At 37.5% G+C, this 24,408-nt stretch overlaps 1 protein-coding gene across 5 annotated transcripts in view; it reads right to left on the reverse strand.

Moving 5' to 3' along the window:
• Positions 1-24,408, reverse strand: part of LOC143250453 (chromatin modification-related protein MEAF6-like) — a 46,250-nt gene that overhangs the window by 21,380 nt on the left and 462 nt on the right. For 4 of the 5 annotated variants that reach the window (XR_013028198.1, XM_076501007.1, XM_076501008.1 and 1 more), the window contains exons 2-3: positions 23,605-23,765; positions 18,803-18,918 (exon numbers count right to left, since the gene is read on the reverse strand). Coding sequence is in view for 3 of the 5 variants with exons in the window: in XM_076501007.1 (XP_076357122.1) it covers positions 18,803-18,918; positions 23,605-23,664 (176 nt within the window). In the remaining 2 variants the exon portion in view is untranslated. Of the gene's footprint in view, positions 1-18,620; positions 18,919-23,604; positions 23,766-24,408 lie in introns of those variants that run through there. The other variant, XR_013028199.1, reaches the window with a different exon arrangement.

Raw genomic sequence — 24,408 nt, forward strand, 5'->3', positions numbered from 1 at the left:
ACATAATAGAACCTCTCATGCAGTACAGTAGGAGAAGATTGTGCTTTCTGAAATACCAGCTCCATAGACTGCAGTCGAACTGGAAAAGATTAGGCACCACTGACGTAGAAGTTCAAAAGAATCTCAAAATGAGTGAAATATGCATTGGACTTTTTTAACTTGATCAGCCAACCCACCTTCTCTGAGGAGAAACTAAGTGTAGCAGGAAGAAACTTCTAATGAGCAGCTAAAAGATGCCAGTTATCCATGTACTGATGAAAACTAAGCTCATGAGAGTTGAAGATATAAGGCTAAGCCCTTAACCACCTAGCAAAAAACACATTTCATAGCATATGAGAGCAGTAATCTCCTCTTCTGATAACATCACATTTGTGAACACAATAATGGGTGTTTAACAATAAGATGCACGTTTTAGTGTATGAATACACAACAATGAAGAAATCTTGGTAAAAATTATTTGTTGTCCAAAATGAGAGAGAGTCAAGAAATATTTTCACAAAAAAAAACAACAAATTTCAACTTTTACCGAACTGCTGTTAGAATAAGGAAGTCAAAAGTTTGAGTTCAGAAACTAAGTACAAAAGTAACAAAATTCTGCAAACTTTGTAAACTCAAAGTACAGTGAGCTAAACTTGTAAACACGTAAGAATCAAATCCAGAAGTGAGTTTAGACTCTCTATTCTAGGGAGAAAAAGCTGCACCAGGAAGCTGTGTTATGCTTCGATTGGTGGAGGTTTGTTGCATGTTTTTGCACAATACAGCACAGGTGTGACACATTAAAGACATGAGGATAAGTATAAAGACTAATGGTGAGTGAAACAAATTGAGCATACAGAGAGCAGTATTAATCACAAAAAGCTATTATATGATTGGAGGTTAGGTATAATATTGAAATGTTTAATGTATCTAGGATTTCTATAGAGAATATTTTACATGGACTTAGGGCTAATCTAAATCTCTTAAGCTATCCTAATTTTGTGCGATATTACTGGGTCTACAGCAGAAAGTATCTTTAACAGTGAGAGTACCTAAACAGATTTTAATATCTATATATAAGATCAGAAAAATATTTTAATTAGTTATACTTTTTTTATTAGGTTAATTTTAAATTTTGCTCTAATTAAGTAAATTGTTCTGAGAGAAAACTAATACTAATCAATAAGATAAAAATAATACTAAAATTTATCACACGTAAATAAATGTACAAAAGAAAGCCTCATGTTCTGACAAACTTATTAAGGTTAACAAAAATAATGACATACCAAAGCATATAGTGCTTCATCACAATCTTTTTAATACAGTATTTGACATTTCTTTCTATATTATTTACTTCTACAGAACACTCAAATTTTTCTCACTAATTAAATAAAAGAAATAGAAAAGTCTCTATTTAAGTACTTATAGTAAAGCATGGTGACTCGACTTCAAACACTATTTGATCAATTAAGTATAATTATTAATCAATGAGTTTATTTAATAACTAGATACTAATTCTATATCCCATGTTTCAGCTGTAGTCTTTGAGAAAATACTGATAACAGTTGTATGTGGCAGTTGTGGCTTGGATTAGCTTCTAAATCTTGTTAGAAAGTTATAATTTTCCTATACTGAAAACATACTTCTATAGGTACTTACCTCTCTTACAGTATTAGCTCTACTTGTCCAGTGCTGCCCTCTAAATGCAAACTTTTTTCTTTACATATGCTATAAGCCCTGTTTCCCCTATTGGAATGAAACAATTCCAACATGTCTCTTGTGCAAATCATTATGTGTAACTTCTCCATGAATAGCAGTGTGACATGTGCACATGCTGTGTCTTCCTTTATATGAATATACCAAAATATCACTTTGAAAACTGCTAGAAGATATAAACATTAGAGGGAAGTGGAAAGAGTAATAGGAGATAAGTACCCACAGAAAATACATTTTCAGTAGAGGAATTTTATAACATCCAGTTCAGAAGTTACCTCAACTCACAAGTTTACCTAGAATACCATAATGAATAGGAGGTGGGACTGGTGCAAAGTAACTGCCAAAAGTGTATGAAAGATACCTTTTCAAATGAGAGAGAGAGTCAAACCTGAAGATCTGATGAGGGGAACTAAGCCAATTCTAAATAACACATGTTTTTAACCCATCAGTGAAATGTGTAGAAGATAGGGGTGGAAAAAGAGAGAATCACATCCAGGTGTGAAAATACTGTGGCAGGATTGTGATCCCAAGCAAGAAATAGTATAAAAGCTGATATATTAATGGATCTGCCCTAGAGGTAAAGTGGCTAGGGCACGATGGACTGACTTGATAAGTTAACTACATCCAAAACCCATGCTGCTGGGAACTGACATCCTCACAGAGGTAGAACAAAGATCATACCATTTTACCAAAATTTCAAGAGACCAGAGGCAAAAATGACACACATTGATTACTGAGCACGACACATATTTTAAATCTATCAATCTAGGGACCTAACATTCAGTAACAAAAGAATGTCTATATAATAAAAATCAAATCCCTCAACAGCAAAACTGTTTGGAACCATCCAGAAAGTAATCATATCCTTGGCATAAGATACAAGAAAGGAGAGCTAAATGGAAATAACCAGAAAGGTCCCCCTTAACTACACTGTTACCCATAACACAGGTGGTGTGTGATCAAAGACACTGCAACCATAAAGATGAGAGAGAACTTCTGTTGATTGGTTTTATTCTAAATTCAACACTCAGCTCCTAATTAAAGAGTAAACTGTAATTTGATATCTCACTCCTTTGTGGTTTTATAACAAACATTGGAAGATATTGCATCATCTATACCAGCAGAACACTACTATCCCACTCTGCACTGAGGGGTTATAGCCAGCTTTGTGTATAACACATTCATGAAGGTGCCTCCACAGTCAACCACCCCCAGTGGCTTGGAACTGGAAAATGGTAAAGAATGTTAACACCTGAGATAATGCAAGGAGCGATCACAAAATCCTATTCTGAAAAACAGACCATACCAATTTGTTCATTACAAGGCATGGCAGGGATGTGCAGCTATCCTTTTCTGCTTTACCCATGCAGTTCATGGGTGTTACAACTTGGAACAAGCAAGTTTATGAAGCAAGTACACTGCGAGATTGTTCACCACTAAGCAATCATGTGGAACACAACATCTCAATGATTAGCATTGTGAAGGCCTGGAAAGTTAAAGTGCAAGTCAATATGGCTGTAGAGTGTGGATTTTAATTAAAGCATAGTTGGTCAGGTGCCACTCACTACAGACTGGATCTATATAAATAAGAAATTAAGTAAGGGCCTGTCAAAGGAAAAGAAAGTATGAATATAAACATATTCAGTCATAGTTGCACCAAAACTTGAAGAGCAGCCACAAGTAGAAAAGGAAAACAACATGAAGAAGAAACCACAATATGTTATAAATAATGAAAGAAGAACATATTAAGTCCAATCCATGTCTTGACTTTAGGATTTCCTCCAAGAAGTGAGGGAAAAGGTGGCATGTTGAGCCTGATGAGAATATATCTTCTGGTGTGAAAAAGACAAGAAGAATATGCCAATTAAATTGAAATGTTGAACCCAAATGATGAGGGTTAGAAGGGGTATGATCATGAACAGAAAAAACTGCCAAATAATAAAATGTTGGGAACAAGTACCACAGAATTAAGCCATGAGGGTAATATAACAAAAGAATGGTACAGACTGGACATAGAAGTCTATCTAGACTATGAAAAAGGTACAGATGAGAAACAGAAAGAAGAGATATAGGCTAAAAGAAAGAAGGGACCTTTGCTATCCACTGAGGTCTTTAGGAGGCAGGAATGATCCAGAAACAGAAGATAGGTGTATGTAAGTGCCAATGACAAATAAAATGGACCTTTAATGACCACAGACTAAGAGAAGAAGGTAATATGTTTTAAGGAAAAGGTGAAACATGGAGAACAAGAAAATAGGTTCAAATGGAGGTAAAGTGAGGGAATGAAAAACTACATTAAAATCGCAGTTTGGAAGACTAGACCATATGAGGGAACAATGAATCTTGAAGGAACACGATAACATGGTAAGGACAGGGGAAGCAACTTTATGGGATTGGGAAGAATAAAAGGTATGGAATAAGGCAACCCTATAATCCGAGAGCAAGGAGACTGAATACCACCAACTGACAAGTTAGGTGAGAAACTCAGCCACACAAGCCACAGTAGATTGGTCAGCAGGAAATCCTCAAGTTACAAACTAACTGTGGAACACCTTCCATTTGTGCTGATATGCTTCCATTGAAGAAGGACATATGGAGTGAACCAAAAGGAAAGCTAGGCAATGGGAGGAATCTGACCTCCTTGTCAAGGATTGGATAAAAGCCAGGTGTAAAGATGATGGATGAAAATAGCTTAATGTTGAATTAGTGACTAAGGTTGACAAAGAAGGAAAAAAACAAAGGAAAGGGAGGGAAAAGTTGAAGTTGTTATATTCATGGAAACCATAACTGAGCTGGCCAATAAGAAGTATTCAAAAGAATTTGACACAGAGTAGTATGGATGAGAGAGAAGACCCAATGAAGTAATCAGATAGAAGGATAAACACAAAGGACTTTGTGGTACCAATTATTGCTGAAGGAATTGATAGTCAGGGCCCAAGGATGAGGTACCAGAGTCAAAAAGAGGGTTAATTTGTGACTGAAAACTGTAACAAATGCCTCTATACAGAGAGCAAAGGCATTGGAATACAAGGGGATCTAAAGACTACTCTGATGGATAAATGTTGTCAGGACAGGAAAGCTGATATGGTACTACACTGAAAGCTCATCCAGAACGTGGCACGTGATGGGATAAATCTAGGCCAAATACAGGAGATCCAATGTTCAAAAATACAATGACCTGGAGTGGGTGGACCTTGATAATTGACAAGTGCTACCAGTGTAGGAATGTTGGAATGAATAATTAACAGACAATGTCTGGCAAAAGAAATAAAGTGACTCAAAGCCTGACGAATCACAAGAAGCTTGAGAATACTGATAAGTAAGAACTCCCTGTCTACAGACCAATGATCCAAAGCCTCTTGGTGACTAACCCATGCATCCAGGACCTGAAGGGATGAACTCATGAAGAGATGTAAATCTGAACGAGGAAGTTAGATGCCCACCAATGTTTGGGTCTTGTCCAGTCACCAAAGCAAATCGATAATCAGGGTATGAGGAAGGTAAAAAGAGCTGCCAAAAAGGACCAGTGAGGGAGTTAAGGTCATATCCTGACATATAAAGTCCCAACAACATGTTTGGAAGGAAGTGGATCGAGATTTGCAGATAGAGGTTGATTTAAGTAACATTTATCCTTTCTGCAAATAAATGTTGATAAATCTCTTATGAAGTTGCACACACCTGAAGCCTATGACATTGTGCTAGTTGCAGGTGTATCCCCCAAAGAGGTAACATGACATTTGGAATTCACAATCAAGAAGAGTCAACCAAAATCAAAGTTATAAATAATAATGCAACTGTAATAAACTGGCATTAAAGTAAAGAAACAGTGTGAATAAACTTGGAATTAATTTAAATGAAAAAACACTTTGCAAATATACTAAAGCCAAATATAAAACCTGAAAAACATGCTTGAGCACAAGCACTGCCAAATGAAAAGTGATAATTTGGTATAGAGGCATATAAAGGGTGTCACATGCATGATTGTATGTCATGCTCATATTGAGAGAGAAATTATGCATAATGATTTGCATGAGAGACATTTTAGAATCACATGTTTCCAATGGGGGGAGTAGAATGCTTATGGCATGCATAAAGAAAAGTTTGGATACACAGTGTTACACTGGATGAGAATAACTAATTTTGAGAGCAGAGGTAAATACTGTATCAGAAGATGTCATTTGCCATCATGATATCTTCTCTGTGACTGTTTGAATCTACTATTTGTGAATGCATCAAAAGGGTTGGTTGATTGGTTGATTTAGTGTTTTATGGCACATAGCAGCTAGGCTATCTGTACCATACGTCCGTTAAAAATAAAGTAAATGTGGTAAAATTCATAAAAGGAAATGAAGGTGAAACAAACAGCATTTAGAAACATAAATAGCATAAAACCAATATTGACATCCAGTTTACAATGTTAAGAGAGAAACTACAATAAGAGAAGTTGTAAAAGACTTTCTGTAGCATAATGGTAATTATCACAACCTGCCAGGAAGACTAACAGGTAAGTACAAGAACCACCGTCAGTCACCTGAAGTTGGCCTTTCCAGTCCTGGTTCCGTGTTATGTGTCATTATGGCCATTTTCAAAAAGTAAAGTAATACAAGTTTTAAATACATGCAGCAAAATCGTAATAACAACTCGCCAGGATGACTAAATGGTACTTCAAACGGACAGTTTAAACAGCAGCGTTAGCCACCTGGAGTTGGCCTTTCCAGTCCTGGTGTCGAGCTATTTAATGTTACGGCCATTTTCTAATTTCAAATCGAACTAGAGAGATTGTGATTCTTAAAAGGGAACCACAGTAAAAAAGGTTTAATGTATAAATTTAAAACACTTAAATGACATTAAAAAGATTAATGGCCTTTAAAAAACTAAAAATTTATCAAAATGGACAGCGTCATCATCACCAATAACACTGTCTAATGTTAGGGACAAACCTTGGGACCGAACAGTGTTAAAATGGTGCCGTCGTTGAGAGTCGTAACAATGGCAAGAAAGTAAAATGTGGCTTATAGTGATCTGAGGATTACATAGACTACACACTGGTGCATCAGTTTCAGATAAAAGAAAATGATGAGTTAAAAAAATGTGACCAATGCGTAGTCTAGTTAGAACAACTTCCTCCTTCCTATCCTTATGGAAGCAAGACGGCCAAAGTCCAATATAGGGTTTCATTTGGAGAAGCTTGTTTTCGCATTGCTCACTCCAAGTCGACTGCCAGCTGGCACGGAGCCGAGCCTTGAATACAGGATCATAGTCCATGTATGGAACAGGCACAGTGGTGATAGTGCCAGAGCCGATAGATTTAGTTGCTGTGTCTGCAAGCTCGTTCCCGCAAATACCAACATGGCCTAGTATCCAGAAAAAACAGGATAGAAGAAGATCTTAATGAGAAATGGAATGGGCCAGTCTGTTTTAAATATTAGCGAGAATAGGGTGTGAACCAATTTATATGCAAAAACGGCTCGTTTGGGTTGAGAAAATATTTTACATAGAAGAGTGGACAACGTTTCGACCTTCTTCGGTCATTGTCAGGTTCACAAAGAAAGAGGTAACTGACCGGAAGCTGACCACATGTTTGGAAGGGATTGTGTAACTGAGTGTCGGAATGTAGAGGGCGGTATTAGATGTTTGAATATATAATTTTATTTATTTTATTATATTAATATAGGTATAAAGGCGTTCCTTTATATTGGTTTATTTTGGGTTTAAGTTGTTGTATAAGTAAGGCTTCTTTAATTTTGCGTTTGTTTCTTTATTTAGTATTTGAGTGTTTTCTATGGTTATGTTGTGTTTATTTGACTTGCAGTGTTCGAAAACGTGTGAAGGTGACTTTTTATGTTCTCTACTTGTTTCTCCAATATAGAAGTCGTGGCAGTTATCACATTGTATTTTGTAAATAATGTTGGTGTGGTGTTTGTCAGTGTAGTTTTTACATAGTATAGACCTCAATTTTGTGCCTGGTTTTTGAATAAATTTGGTATTAACTGAAATGTCATATTTTGTTACTACTTTTTGCCAAATGTTGGTTATTTGTTTGCTGATGTCAGGAATATATGGTATACAGCAGAATATGGTTTCGTGATTTTTTTGATTCGTGAGATATATTTACTTTAGTTGGTTGATTTTGCTTTCTGTCCAGGTGTGTGCGTATAATGTTTTCTACGGTTTGTGGAGGAAACTTATTGCCTAAGCATGGGCAACCCAGTATCATCAGTTCTAGCCAATATTTTTATGACACAAGTTGAAACACAAGCAATTAACACAGCATTACATCCACCACTAAACTGTACAGATATGTAGATGACATGGTTGCGGGGTTCAAATCTACAGAACACATACTTAATTTTTTCAATCACATTAACTCTATACATCCCAACATTAACTTTACATGTGAACATGAAGAAAGCAATCAAATATCATTTCTTAACCTCAAAATTACAAGAACCGACACACAATTCAAAACAGAAATCCACCGAAAAATCACCCATACTGGACTATACATTCCTTGGGACTCAGCACATGAAATAAAACAAAAACTAAACATACTAAGAAACCAAATAAACACAGCCATAAAACTATGCTCACCAGATAAAATTAACGATGAATCAGACAAAATAAAACAATACTTCATCAACATCAATAAGTTTCCTCCACAAACCGTAGAAAACATTATACGCACACACCTGGACAGAAAGCAAAATCAACCAACTAAAGTAAATATATCTCACGAATCAAAAAATCACGAAACCATATTCTGCTGTATACCATATATTCCTGACATCAGCAAACAAATAACCAACATTTGGCAAAAAGTAGTAACAAAATATGACATTTCAGTTAATACCAAATTTATTCAAAAACCAGGCACAAAATTGAGGTCTATACTATGTAAAAACTACACTGACAAACACCACACCAACATTATTTACAAAATACAATGTGATAACTGCCACGACTTCTATATTGGAGAAACAAGTAGAGAACATAAAAAGTCACCTTCACACGTTTTCGAACACTGCAAGTCAAATAAACACAACATAACCATAGAAAACACTCAAATACTAAATAAAGAAACAAACGCAAAATTAAAGAAGCCTCACTTATACAACAACTTAAACCCAAAATAAACCAATATAAAGGAACGCCTTTATACCTATATTAATATAATAAAATAAATAAAATTATATATTCAAACATCTAATACCGCCCTCTACATTCCGACACTCAGTTACACAATCCCTTCCAAACATGTGGTCAGCTTCCGGTCAGTTACCTCTTTCTTTGTGAACCTGACGATGACCGAAGAAGGTCGAAACGTTGTTCACTCTTCTATGTAAAATATTTTCTCAACCCAAACGAGCCGTTTTTGCATATAAATTTCTCAACAATGGGTTTCTCCACATCACTGAGGGTGTGAACCAACGTGAAGCGATTCCAGGATCAGTAAAGAACTAAGCGAGTCAGTATGAATGGTGCAATTGGAGTACTGCTTGGCTTCAATATGATCCAGGGAAAGAGAAATAGCATTCAGTTGAACAGTGAACACAGAAGCTGTAGAAGGGATTCTGTGCGCAACCACTGAACCAACACATACCATGGCAGAGCCCACAGAGTCACCTGGTTTGGAACTATCTGTATAAATTGGAATGAAAAGATTGTTCGAAAGATGTTCAGTAAATAAAAGACGGTACTTCCAATTGGGAGTATCTACTTTTCTCAGATGACTTAAAGAAAGGTCACATTTGGGGACTGTAATAAGCCATGGTGGGATGGGTTGACCAGTGGATACTGCAATGCTATCCAAGGACAGACCCAATTTATCCAATTGTGCCTGGATGCGAAGGCCGAAAGGAGCAATGGCAGATCGTCTGTTCTGAAAAAGTATGGCCCACCAAGGATGGAAAACACAACCCCAGGTGGGATGCTTTGGTAAGAAACGAAGTTTCGAAGAATATAGTAAAGACAGTTGTAAACAGTGAAAGTGCAAAGAAGGTTTATGAGATTCTACGTATAAGTTTTGAACTGGAGAGGTGCGGAAAGCCCCAGTGCAGAGTCGAAGTCCTTGGTAATGAATGGGGTCCAGCATCTTTAAGACCGAGGGTCTGACAGAGCCATAGATCAGTGTTCCATAGTCGAGTTTCGATGGAATATATATATTCGATATATCTTTAACATAGAACATCGATCCACTCTGCAACTGGTAGTAAAGAAGAGACACAGAGGATGTTCAGTGCTCTTGCGCATTTGACCCTAGCTGCTTAATGTGTGGTATAAAGGTCAGCTTATGGTCAATGATAATCCCCAAAAACTTGGTCTCAGGGACCACAGGCAGCAAAACTTCACTGATACAGGGTTCAGGATCAGGATGAATACCCCGTTGGTGGCAAAAGAGAGAGTTGGTGGTTTTAGAGAGAGAGAAATTAAAGCTGTTTGCCGTGGTCCACTTCATTACACGATCGAGGGTAGTTTGTAGTTGACGCTGAATATATCTCATGTTCAACGACTGACATGAGATGTGAAAGTCGTCGACTTAGAGCCCATTTGCAACAGTGAGAGGGAGTTGTTCAGTGATGTCATTAATCTTTATACTGAAAAGTGTGACACTCAAAACACAGCTCTGAGGGTCTCCAAGTTCCTGTAGAAAATTACGGGAAAGTGTCGAACCAACACGAACTTGGAATTTCCTGTCCATTAAAATTTTTTTAAATAAAAATGGGTAAATGGCCACGTAACACATACATGTGGAGGTCTTGCAAAATGCCATATCTCCATGTTGTGTCATAAGCCTTCTCAATGTCAAAGAATATTGATACAAGATGTTCTTGTTTGAGAAAGGCTTCTTTGATTGACGTTTCAAGTCGAATCATGTGGCCCATGGTGGAGTGGGCGAGAGGAGGTTGTTTGATTTGAGGAACCAAACTAGACGAGCATTAACCATCCTCTCTAAGGTCTTAGAGAGACAGCTCGCCAAAGTAATTGGATGCTAGTTTGAAGGAATCTTGGGATCTTTCCCAGGCTTAGAGAAAGGTAAGATAATAGCATGGCGCCAGGCATTAGGAAAACATTCTCTTGCCTGATCCAGTTAAAAACAATTATAAGAATATCAAGAGAAGAAGGAGACAGATGGCACAGCATGTCATAGTGTACATCATCTGGTCCAACTGATGTACTGCCAGACTGATGAAGGACCAGTTTCAGTTCCATCAGTGTACAGGGACGATTATAGTCATAGAGACAATCAGTTTAAAAGGAAAGAGGTGAACGCTCTGCCCGAGTCTTGATGGCCAAGAAGGTGGACGAACAAGCAGAAGTACTAGATACCCGGCAAAAGCTTTCACCTAGAGTATTGGCGATATTTCTTGGCCGTCAGAGAATAAGATCGAGAGGGGAACAGAATTGTAGTGCTCACTGACCTTTCGAACCATGTCCTATATAACTTTGGAACTGGTGGTAGAAGATATGCCAGTTTTGAACTTAATCCAAGATTCCTTCTAGGATTGACGTCTTATCCACCAAACATACGCACAGGCCTGCTGGAAAGTGATGCGGATTGAAAGTGTAAGATATCTGTGGAAAGTATCCCAAGCCCGTTTTTGAGCCTTCCACGCCATGTGGCAGGCAGGATTCCACTACTGACGAGGATATAGTGGAAAACGTGTTGAGGTTTTTGGAATACATTGAGCAGTTGGTTGTATAATATAGTCAGTTACTGCTGCCACACAGTCATCTATTGATGGCTGAGAGACAATGGCAAGATGAAGTTCTGCGAGAGCAGTAAAAGTGGACCAATCTGCCTGATCCAGCTTCCACCGGGGGACGCAGTTGGGTGGCATCGACCACAGCCAGTCTCTCTCAAAAGTATTGGAAAATGATTGCTGCCTCGTGGATTATTGTCAACCCTCCATGAGAAATGGGAGAATAATGAAACGAATGAAACTAAGAGATCAAAAGCAGTAAAGGACTGACTAGGTGCGTGAAAATAAGTGGAAGAACCAGTATTGAAAAGAGAAAGGTTGTGATCAGAGAGCATATGCTCTACAGAGCGACCTCTCATATCAATATCAACACTTCTCCAGAGGGGATGATGTCCATTAAAATCCTCCAGGATTAAAAAGAGACACGGCAACTGTTCAATGAGAGCATCAAGGTGTGATTGATCATATGTCTTTACAGATGACAGGTAAAGAGAGCAAACAGTGATGGTATGACTCAAGGAAACACGGGTGGCTACAGCTTCCAAGGGTGTGTTGAGTGACAAAGACAGGGTTGGCACATGCTGTGCTGATCAACCAACAGTGCCACCCCTCCATGTACTCGTCCATCACACAGCATGTCATTTTTGTACACAGAAAACTACCGAAAGGTGACTGTATCGGCAGGTTTCAGAAATGTTTCCTGTAAGGAAAAACATATAGGATGGTAAGAAGCAATCAGTGTTTTAATGTTATCCAGATTAGAATGTAAACTTCGACAGTTCCATTGTATCAAGGTGGTCATTTTTAATGACGTGTAGGCGAATTGGCTGAAGAACCCTTTTGTTTACGACCACATCTTTTTTCCTTACTGTCCTAATTCTGGGGAGGTCTATCGACCTTCTTGGACCTTGCCCTTGGTCGATTGGGCAGGTCTTTGTTGTTGGAAGGGGATTCCAGTGACTGAGGAAGCGAACAAATGATTGTTTTGCATCTTTGGGTGGGAGAAGATGATGTATCCGAAGAAATGCCTGTACCTGGAACCAAAAGATGTAGATCTTGTGGTTTGTTGGAATGTATGGGAGGAACAGAGATGGGTGCAGAAGTTGATTCATCAACTTTTTTAACCATGAAGGTAAAAAGGCTTTTCATTTGTTTTTAAAACGATTCTCTTGGAGGCACAGAGAGATCTGTCTGCACTCCCACTGTAGTTGTGGAAGGAAATGCAGCAGCATATTTCCGAGATGAAGTGGTGGACAGCAATTTCCGAGCCTCAGGATAAGTAATATTATGAGTCGTTTTCAAACGCTGCACCTCTTTTTCCTCCAACCATTTTGGGCAAAAACGAAAGTAGGAAGCGTGAGAACCATTGCAGTTGACACAATGTAGGTCCTTTTCACACTCATAGGCATCGTGGTCCTTGCCACCACAACGAGCACATGTCAGGGAACCACGACATGACGTCTTTGATTGACCGAACCTCTGACACTGGAAACATTGGAGAGGGTTTGGAATGTACAGCCGTACCCTGCAATTTAGATAACCTACCTTAATGGTGGCAGGTGCACGTGGTGATGTAAATGTCAAAACGAGGATATTTGTCGGCAGTGTAACTCCATCTTTGTGAGTGGAGATGCGGCTCACAGCAGAAACTCCTTGAGTGGAGAAATCAGCGAGAATCTCTGAATCGGGGACGTTCTACAAATCCCTCTCAACAATAACTCCTCGTGATGAATTCAATGTAGCATGAGGTGTAACCTCAATAGGTATATCCCCAACTGCCTTTGAATTGAAGAGGAGTTCACTGTGTTGGGATGTGGATGTTTTAACTAATATATTTCCAGATCAAAGCTTTACTGACTTTGGAGAGCCAGCAAATGTTAGGAATATTAAGATAAGTGCTGCCACCTGTAGATAGTTTTTATACATGTGTACTCAATTAATAAACACATATCAACAGGTTATGGCGCCCAGGAATCCTCTAATAGTGCTTAAACAGATGAAACTGTTTTAAAATTGTCAGTACAAGTAATCCAGGAGATATTGAGGATTACTGTAGAACAGTTTTGGATGTCAATTTTTGTTGGGTAGTACAGGATTTACATAGATACTTTATCACAAGCACTGGGTGATTTGTTTCCTTTGTCTGGAAGCCATTATGAAATATTAAGATAAACTGTGAGTAAAATTTTTTATTGACACTATATTCTCAAGTCATATAAAGGGAGAAATAGATCTAAATTAAAGAAAGGAATATTGCAGTTGTGGTTGAATTAGTGTGACAATGGTAGATAAAATATCAATTGATAAGTTGGGAGAAAATAATTGGGCCACATAGAAATTTTAAATGGAACATTTATTGAGAAGAAAAAGTTTATGGAGCCATGTAACTGAAACAGAAGTATTGGCAGAGACAGCCAATGATCAAACAAGGGCAGATTTCAACAGGAAAAGGAAAAGAACATTTTCAACAATTATTCTGAATATTCAAGGTGCACAACTCTATCTTGTCACCTCATGCATAACTCCTAAGGAAGCATGGAATGTACTGTGTGCTCACTTTGATAGGAACACACTAGCCAATAAACTATTCCTGAGAAAGAAGTATTTTCAACGTGAAATGAAAGAAAGAATGACGGTCCAAGAACATTTGAAACAAATGAAGGAATTAACGGATCAACTTGCTGCAGTTGGGGCAGAAATAGCAGAAGAAGATCACATTGTTACCTAACTTGGTAGTCTGCCAGCTAGCTATGATAGAATTGTAACAGCCCTGGAAACCAAAACTGATGACATCTCATTAGAATTTGTGCAACAGGCACTGATCAACGAAGAACAAAAGAAGAAAAAGACCACATTGAATGAAACATCATCAACTGCATTAGCCACTCGCAGCAACTTCAAACCACATGGAACACAAGAAACAAAGAAAAGGGGTACCAGTTTCAAGTGTTACAAGTGTGGCAGAGAGGGACATATAAAATGCAATTGTCCAACACTGAAGGAAATGATCCACAAAGCTAAGAATGTGGATATTAATGTGGAAGAAGATTATACTGATAGAAACAATGGTGTTGCCTTTGTAACAAACCAGGATGAAGAAATAGGAAATGGGGAATGGTTGGTAGATTCTGGTGCATCTAGACATATGACACACCAGAGGAACATATTATCAAAGTATCACAAGTTTAGCACACCTCAGCAAGTTAGGATTGTTGATGGAAGAATTGTTGAAGCTCTTGGAGTTGGAAACTGTAAACAAGAAATGACATTTAAAGTCAGTAATTCAAAGAATGTCACATTGCAGAGTGTCCTTCATATACCAAAATTAGCAAGCAATCTATTTTCAGTTGGAGCTGCTTCTGAAAAAAGAAATATTGTGCAGTTTGGAGTTAATTGCTGTTACATCAGAGGTAAATCAGGACAACTACATGGCATGGGTACAAGAAAAGATGATGGTCTATACCAACTGGACTGTAAGACCAGTGTTATTGAGAATGCCTCAGTAACCTCAAACAGCAGCATGAATGGCTTGGATATATGGCATCAACAACTTACAGTTGTTCACAGTTACAGAAGCTTGTCAGGAGTGGAAATGTAAGTGGAATCAAATTCCAGAAGTCTGATGAAGCCAGTTTCTGTGACGGATTGACTGAAGGTAAAATGCACAGGAAGCCATTTAAGTCAGTGGAAGAAATCAGATCAAAGGGAAGACTGCAACTGGTACACAGTGATGTCTGTGGTCCTATGCAAACTCAATCTATTGGAGGTAGCAAGTAGTTTGTTACATTTATTGATGATTACTCAAGATGCTGAAAATGTGTTGAAACAGATGTCAGAAATCTTTGAGAAAGTCAAGGAATTTGAGAAGTTATACTCAAATGAATCTGGAGAGCACATAAATCCCTGTGCACAGATAATGGCGGAGAATATATGCTAAATGAGTTCCAGCAATATTTGAAGTTAAGAGGCATTCATCATGAAATGTCAATAGCATATTGTCTGAAACAAAATGGTGTTGCTGAGAGAAGGAACAGAACTCTTGTGGAATCAGCAAGAAGCATGCTGTCACATGCTAAGTTACCAAGAATGTACTGGGTGGAAGTTGTAGCTACTGCAGCGTATATGAGTAACAGAGTATCCACATCGGCAATAAAAGACAGTAGTGCACCATATGAGAGATGGTATGGGAAGAAACCAGATGTAGAACACATGAAAGTGTTCGGATGTCTTGCATATGCACATGTGCCAGATGCGTCAAGGCAGAAATTAGACATGAAGTGTATGAAGGTATGTTTCATTGGATATGATAACTGCACCAAGGGATGTTGGCTGTATGATGAAAAAATACAGGAAGATTTTCATATGGCGAGATGTTATCATTAATGAAACAGAATTTGGTCAAGAGCCTGTGACAAATAAGTATATCTCATCAAATGAACAGATAGTGGACCAAGAAACAGAAGTTAAAGCTAAAGATAAAGCTGAACGACCAGCAAGAAACAGGAAACCCCCAATCTGCTATGGATATGATGAGTATGCTGATGTGACAGCAGCAAATGAATCAGTTTGTCACACTGCAAACTTATGCAGTGTGTTAGAGCCAAGCACATTGAGTGAAGCAATGTCAAGTGACAATGCAAAGGAGAGGAAGTCAGCCACAAATCTGAAATTTGAGTTTTTACAAGAAAATGACACATGGGATCTGGTGGAATTTTCAATTCTGGTGGAAGAAAACCTACAGGTTGTAAGTGGGTATTGGAAGTTTAGTATGGAAATACTGGAAATGTAGAAAGGTTCAAGAGTAGGCTGGTGGCCAAAGGTTACTTGCAGAATTATGGTCTGGATTGCGAGGAAACTTTCTCCCTAGTGGTGTGCTATGCATCAGTTCCCTCCTTGATTGCATTTGCTGTGCAGAACAACTTGAAAATTCACCAGATGGATGTCATAACTGCATTTCTGAATGGAAATCTGGATGAAGAGATATACATGGAACAACCGAAAGGCTACGCTGTTCCAGGGAAGGAAAACCTTGTGTGTAAACTGAAAAAATCACTGTATGGATTAAAACAGTCACCATGCTGTTGGAACAAATCATTTCATGAACAGATGATGGAACTGGAATTTGTTCAGAGTTCAGCAGATCCATGTGAAAATCTAGCAATAGTTGCAGTATATGTGGATGATATTATTTTGGTTGCTGATAGTGATGAGGAAATAATCACTATAAAGGAAGCACTGAAGGAAAACATTTGCACGAAATACCTTGGAAAGCTCTACATCCTTGGACTCAATGTTGTTCAGGATGAAAAGAATGGCTGTGTATGGTTAAATCAAAGACAATATATCCAAAGTATGCTGGTAAAATTTGGAATGACTGAGTGTGAGGCAGTTGCAACTCCATCAGATGTAAACATGAAACTGCAAAAGGATGATTGTGTTAGTTAGTACTCAGGTTGACCGCAGTTTGTACCAGTCGTTGGTAGGCAGCCTTCTGTATGCTGCAATGGGAACAAGACCAGATATTGCAATGGGAGTAATATTTAAATATTGTGTTCAGCCCAACACAGCACATTTGACAGCAGCAAAGAGAATCCTACGTTACTTGAAAGGAACAGCTGATCTTAGTAAGTTTGAAAAGGTACCAGGAAATGTCATTACTGGTTACTCAGATGCATATTTTACTGGAGACCTGGATGATAGGAAGTCCACATCAGGAAATATCTTCATTCAAGCAGGAGCAGCTGTAAGTTGGATCAGCAAAAAGCTATCCACTGTAGCCCAGTCCACCTCAGAGGCAGATTATATAGCCTTGAGTCTTGCAGCACAGGAAACAGTATGGTTGAGAAGACTACTGCAAGAAATAGGTTCCGAAGTTGATGACCCTGTTCGTATCATGGAAGATAACCAAGGAACAATCGCAATGGCACAGAATCCAGTGGGTCATGCAAGAACAAAACACATTGATATTCGTTACCACTTCATTCGCCAACGTGTGCAGAACGGATCAGTAAAACTGGAATATTGTCCCACAAACAGTATGACTGCTGACATTCTTACAAAGTCACTTGCTAGAAATGCATTTGAAAGGTTCAGAGATAATGTTGGACTGGCACCAATGGATAAATGAACCAGATAAAGTGACGATTATAATAACAGATTGAAAGTAATTGTAAAACATTTAGAATATCTGTAAGATTATTGACAGTAATTGCAAGTTTGTGTAAAACTAAAATTAAGTGGGAGTGTTAAGAATATTGAGATAAGTGCTGCCACCTGTAGTTAGTTTTTCATACATATGTACTCAATGAATAAACACATGAACAGGAAGTCCCTCCAGTCCCTTCTTAATAAAAAAAAAGGGGGACATTTGCCCTAAGGGTTTTTCTGAAAGAGAATGTTGGATGAGAAAATGAGGTACAACTGGTGGTACAGTTGTTGAAGATTGCTGATCAGAGTCTTCAAGACGTGGTCGTTTACCTATTGACTGTTTTTTCACTATTTTATTTAAATTTTTATTTGGAGGATCCATAGGAAAAAAGAAAATTTCGGTGTCCACTGACCCAACCCACCATGGAGCCCTACGAGAGGATGCACTACAAGCAAAGACACTGCAGCAACGCCAGGGTTTTTGTGAGCACTATACCCAAACACAATGTCCACAACACCTGTTGAGAACTTCCAACACTGGTACTTGGTTGACTCAAGCCCAAGTGGACCAACTGATTGACCCAAGGGACGCCACCCGAAGGTCGTCCGTCTACAGGAATTCAAGGCCAAAGTGGTGTGGTAGGGTTAAACCCTTCAATCACCAGGAGCCTTTCCTCTCCTAGACTGGTTGCCATGCATGTAAAACACGTGGGTGGATATTTAGATCCCAGAGGAGGTAACGTAAAAGAACAGAACCTTCCCTGGGAGGTCCCTTCACCACATACAGGAATCCACACTGAGGGGGTCAAAAGGGTATGCAGGTTTTGCTAGTATTTAATGTCAAATTAGCTGTGTGTTAGCATTTACATGGATGTAGATCATTGTTTATTTTTCTCACATATAACAGCTAAAATGTAAGATATGAATTCATTGGTAAAAACAAATAAAATGACATGTGATTGTGTAGTATACTAACCGTGACAGTGAAAATAATTTATAAATTTAAAACAGAGTAACTCAAACTTCTTGACCATGTTTTTGTATTGATAAAAGAGATTAGAAGAGAAAAATAGAATATTTTTTTTTATTAATTGTTGAGTATTTTTTACAACCTCTTACAATGACTTGGTTATATTCTAATTCAAAAATTCAATATGATAAAGTTTAGCAGTATTTTGTCCAACAAACATTAAATACATTTCACACTGACTACTAATTATAATGTGCCTATATGCAGAGTACACAAGTAGGATTTTCTTTACTTGTTTGCACCTAAGTATCTATCCCATACTCTGATGATATTCCAATATAGTTGAGTGTCTTCCAAATAACTTCCTTCAAAGGCATATATCTGTCTCTCAGGGTTAGCTAGTGTTTCCTGCATAAGAAATGGCAGTTCTCAGTTAAACACATCCATAACAACATATTAAATAAAAATCAGTATTATCCATGTGAGATTTACTTAAATTATGAAGCATAATTATATAAATAAAAATAAAAAGTAGCACTTTTCTGGAACTAAATAATAGTAAAAAAATAGTATATAGTTTTTCATGTGTAATAGCCATTTACTAAATCAAAATGTAATCATAATTTATTCAAAAGAGCCGAGAAAGTAATTACCTTGTGGTATCAACACATGCTACTTAAATAATCTCTAGCAATACTGTTACTGGCTTTAATGGAGCATGATTTTTTAACTATACCACTTTTCTAAATGTTTGATACAGACTATCATTTCTTTACGACTGTAAAATTATGTATACAAAAATTAGGTAAAACAATTTTTAGATTTTCTAACTTCTAACTGTACAACAATTTAATGAAAATAAAATGTATACATGCAATAAATAAATACAAATGGTGGCTGCAAGTATAAGACAAGATTGGCTCACAGAGAATAGAGGAGAAATAAAAAACAATCACTATAAGAAGGTGACTGCTGTGATGAGAGATAGGATTACAGAAGTTCAGCAGAGTTGGCCAAACATGACTTTAGGCACACTAAGTTGGCATATAGATTATAGATGAATGTTAGCTAAAATGGAGAATTTATTAGTAAGGATTTCCTTAAATCCACTAATAGTAAGTAAAATGCTGGGGCAAGAGTAGAGTTTTTGAGGGATGATAAAAGGAAGGTTCATGTCTGATAATTATGAGATGGTTAAGTTCTACCTCTTCTTCAAACTTTACTAATCAATTTGAGTATTATTCCTCATTTTGAATAGTTACTAGATGTAAGCAAGATAATTAGGATAATTCTGAGCTTGTTGAGAAGAAATTTGGAATTTTCAAAAATGATATGGAAACTTGGCCTTATATTTTTTCAAAGATTTTGAGAATCAAAGATTAAGGATCAGATATACAAGTCACTTACTACTGTATTTTCTGAGCCTTTTAACAGTGAGAAGCTGCCAAAATATTATAAGTTGGCCATTGTTAATCCTTTTTTTCAAAGGAGGTGATAAATAGTGTCATTGTAACTATAGGCCTATTATATTCATCTGCTGATGAAAGTCTGTTTGCTGAATGTGGTGGTGTTTACTTTTCATGTTTCATAAACCATATAGCAAGACTGATTTGACATTGCTACTAAACATCTTAAGGCTGTTTTCTACAGAGAAAACATTTGAGTTCAAAGTTCATGGCCAACCTTCCCTCTTCTGGTTATTGTGCATCTTATGACAGACACAATAGGTATGATAATTTGTCCACTTCTTTACATTACTCCTACTTAATGTGAAGCTTCCTTCTGCTTGTTATGGATCTTCATTACTTCTGTTCTCCCTGCATGCACCACAAATCCTTTGTTCTCTCAATCAGCTTGATTTTGTTTGCATCTGTTGCCTATTATGTGACATAAGACACAGGTTGAAGTCTAGGTTTCCATCAAGGAACAGTGTGAGTGACCACTGTATTCCACCCCACCCCTCCTGGTTCACTGTTTAACACATGATTTACACCATCACCAACATAGGTGAGTGGTTAAGCTTTAAAACTAGAAGTGGTCAATTGAATGTCTCATAGAAATACTCATTCAATCATGATCTCTGTACATGCCCCTTTATGGCCATGTTTTCTTCTTTGACTTTTACTTGCTTCAAACAAGTCCCCTTTCTTTTTGTAACAAGAGGGCTGGTGGTTTTATAAAGTGTTCTTGAGGTCTTTCTTGTCTATAGCTTCTTCTGTTTTTGTTTTTCAATGTTATCACAGAAGTATTTCTTGTACTCTATTGCACTTCTTTTTACCTCATTATTCAAAACAGTAGTACCTGGTTTAATTATCCTTCTTCTATATCTTCTTCTGATATTGCCATAGCAATCAATGATTCAGCTGACAGCCATTCCTCATGTTATATTTCCTACTTGTCTAAGACCTCCGTGCAAGTCTTCACTCAAGCATGCTTCAGAAGAATCTAAAGTTTATCCAACAGCTTCTCTTCTACTAATTTCTTAAAAGCAGCAAATTATTCTGTATGGTGATGGTAAATGTTTCCCTCACTACCTGCACCTTTGAGTCTTAAAGTGTTAAACTTATGGTGATATTCATTGATTGTGTCTTTTAAGATCCCCAGTTTAATTCTCAATGTTCCAAGTATGAGATGGTGGTCAAAAATGACATCCACTCATCTCCTCACTCAGACATCTAGTAGCCTTTATCTTCACTCTCTTGAAATGGTGATATGATTGATGTAGTATTTTCATCCTTCTACCTTGCAATACCTATATTGCCTTGTAAATATCAATGAGGAAGCATAAGTCTGTGATACCTACAGTCATGTGAAAAAATTAGGACACCCTATGAAAGCCTGTGTATTTTTGTAAAAATTGTGGATAAATTGATATTTAATCTCAATTGTAACAATACTGAGAGATTATAGGAATATAACTGAACAATTAAAACTGAAGAAAAGACTTTTCAAGATTTTCTGTAAAATGTAATTCTACAAAAATGCATATTCTAACTGAGGAAAAAGTAAGGACACCCCCACATTTATACCCACTTAAAATGGCTCAACTCACACACAGGTGTATCACACCAGATGCATGTGATTAGAAGATTGTTACTCAGCATTGTGAATGAGGCTTCCCCTATTTAAACCTCATACATTTAATTTGGTGTGCTCCTGACTGTTGAAGTGAGAGTGAGCACCATGGTGAGAGCAAAAGAGCACTTATGAGTTTGGTAAGGGATTTAAAAAGATCCCAAAAGATTTTGAAATCAGCCATTTCACCGTCCAGAAAATAGTCAACAAGGGCTTTCAAAATAACTGCCAACATGCCCAGGTCTGGTCGTCCAAGCAAGTTCACCCAAGAGCAGACCACAAGATGCTAAAAGAGGTCTCCAAACACCCTAACATGTCATCACGGGACCTACAGCAGGCTCTGGCTATTGTTGATGTGAAAGTGCATGCCTATGCAATCAGAAAGAGACTGCACAAGTTTAACTTGCATGGGAGGTGTGCAAGGAGGAAGCCTTTGCTCTCTAAGACAAACATCAAGGCCAGACTGAAGTTTGCTAGAGAGAATGTAGACAAAGACCAGGACTCCTGGAATAATGTTCTTTGAACAGATGAGTCCAAAATTGAATTATTTGAACACCAGAACAGAGGACATGTTTGGCATAAACCAAATACAGCATTCCAGGAAAAGAACCTCATACCAACTGTGAAGCATGGAGGTGGAAGTGACATGGTTTGGGGCTACTTTGCTGCAGCAGGACCTGGACAGCTCACAATCATAGAAACCACCATGAATTCTACTGTGTATCAGAGGGTGCTTGAGGATCATGTGAGACCATCTGTATGAAAATTAAAGCTGAAGCAGAACAACAATGACCCAAAACATACCAGCAAATCCACCAAGGACTGGCTGAAAACTAAGAAATGGAGAGTCCTGGAATGGCCAAGTCAAAGCCCAGATCTTAAACCCATTGAGATGCTGTGGGGTGACTTGAAATGGGCTGTACATGCAAGAAACCCCTCAAACATCTCACAGCTGACAGAATTCTGCATTGAGGAGTGGGGCAAACTTTCTTCAGACCAATGTCAGAGACTAGTAGATGGTTACAAGAAGCATCTCACTGCAGTTATTTCAGCAAAAGGGGTAACACTAGCTATTAGGAGGTAGGGTGTCCAAACTTTTTCCTCAGTTAAAATATGCATTTTTGTAGAATTACATTTACAGAAGATCTTGAAAAGTGTTTTCTTCAGTTTTAATTGTTTAGTTATATTCCTATAATCTCTCAGTGTTGTTGAAATTGAAATTAAATATCTATATATCCACAAATGTTACAAAAATACACAGGCTTTCATAGGGTGTCCTAACTTTTTCACATGACTGTATTTACATTATTAGAGAGGCCAAGAGACTTAGAGGTTCATGACGAAGGATATTTGGAATGTTCCCATTTTTTCTCTGACGTTAGTTCTGGTATCGAACGTAACAATGCTTATTAGTTGTTGAATTACACAAAAATACACAGTCTTTCATAGGGTATCCTAATTTTTTCACATGACTTATATTGTCTTCTAAACATAAATGAGGAAGCAGACGTCTGTGATACCTTGTGATACTTATATTGTCTTGTAAATATCAATGAAGAACCAGAAGTCTGTGATTCCTATATTGTCTTGTAAACATCAACAAGAAAGCAGAAGTCTGTGAAGGGTTCTACATTTTCATGTTTATCTCCAAGATAGTGGATGCCCATGACACATTTTTTCCTAGTGTTATCTAGGCTTACCTTGGCATTCATATCTTCAATAAAATTTTGATGTCTCTGTTCGGCTTTATTTTTCACACTGTTTATGGGTTCATAACATTGGATAATAGTGACCCTCCTGTCTTTGGAGTTAAAATTTGTTGGCTCCCACTCCATTAAGGCTTTTAGAGAGATAGGTTACAGGTTGGTGGTATAGTTACCTGAAGATTAATTAGTGAAATAGGTACTGGATGTTTTGTGTCATTTCTACTCCTAAAGAGACACCTTAAGTCTTGTGATACTGATGACTTTCTGAAGTCTTTATAGCAATAAACAATTTTTAAGGGATGGAGTTACTAACCCTATGCCAAACTTGGAGGAGAAGGTGACCATGCTTCATCAGGCCTCTATCCTTGATCATTTTGGCCTGGAAGACCTAGCCAGGAGCAAAAGATTTCTGTCAGCATAGACACCAGGACAACAGAGACATGCAAGTTCTCCACTATGACAAGGTGGTGGTCCCTTGTTTTTGATAAAGACAAAAAAAAAAAAAAAAGAATAACTGGGTAACCCTATTTAGAGATGTAGTTGTCTTGAAATAGTCAGATAGAAGAAAACAAAGTGTTCTGAGAAACAGAGTTTAGTGATATATGCAGCTAATCCAACATAGTTTAAAGGAAGGCTTGATAAATATTTGAATGACAAGTACTGGCTTTGTGTGTTTAATTTTTAAGTTTACTTTACTGGATGGTACAGCCTACACAGGTCAGTACGTTTTTTTGTTATTCATAAATTATATGTATGTCACAAGTGGGTGCTTCAGGGTTCAGTGTTAGTTAGGATTTTTAATTGTTTTTTTAACATCCCTGACACAGATGAAATAATGGCCAATAAATTAAAGTTGCTAATTATATTAAATGTGTGGGATGCTTAACAGATTAAAACATGGCACTCACTGTCATTAAAAGCAATCGATGTGCTACTTCTGCCTTATATTAACCTAACTTCTTACAAAGTGTACTATGTACGAGTATGATGTTAGTCGTATACAGTACAAGTCTAATTCTTTTATACTTAAATAAAAATTGTTTAAACTAACATTAGGTACCACCCACAATATAAGACAACGTTGTAATTTCCACATAAATAAATGCATTAAAATTCT

The sequence above is a fragment of the Tachypleus tridentatus genome, chromosome 5 (assembly GCF_004210375.1).
Source record: "Tachypleus tridentatus isolate NWPU-2018 chromosome 5, ASM421037v1, whole genome shotgun sequence".
Lineage (NCBI taxonomy): Eukaryota > Metazoa > Arthropoda > Merostomata > Xiphosura > Limulidae > Tachypleus > Tachypleus tridentatus.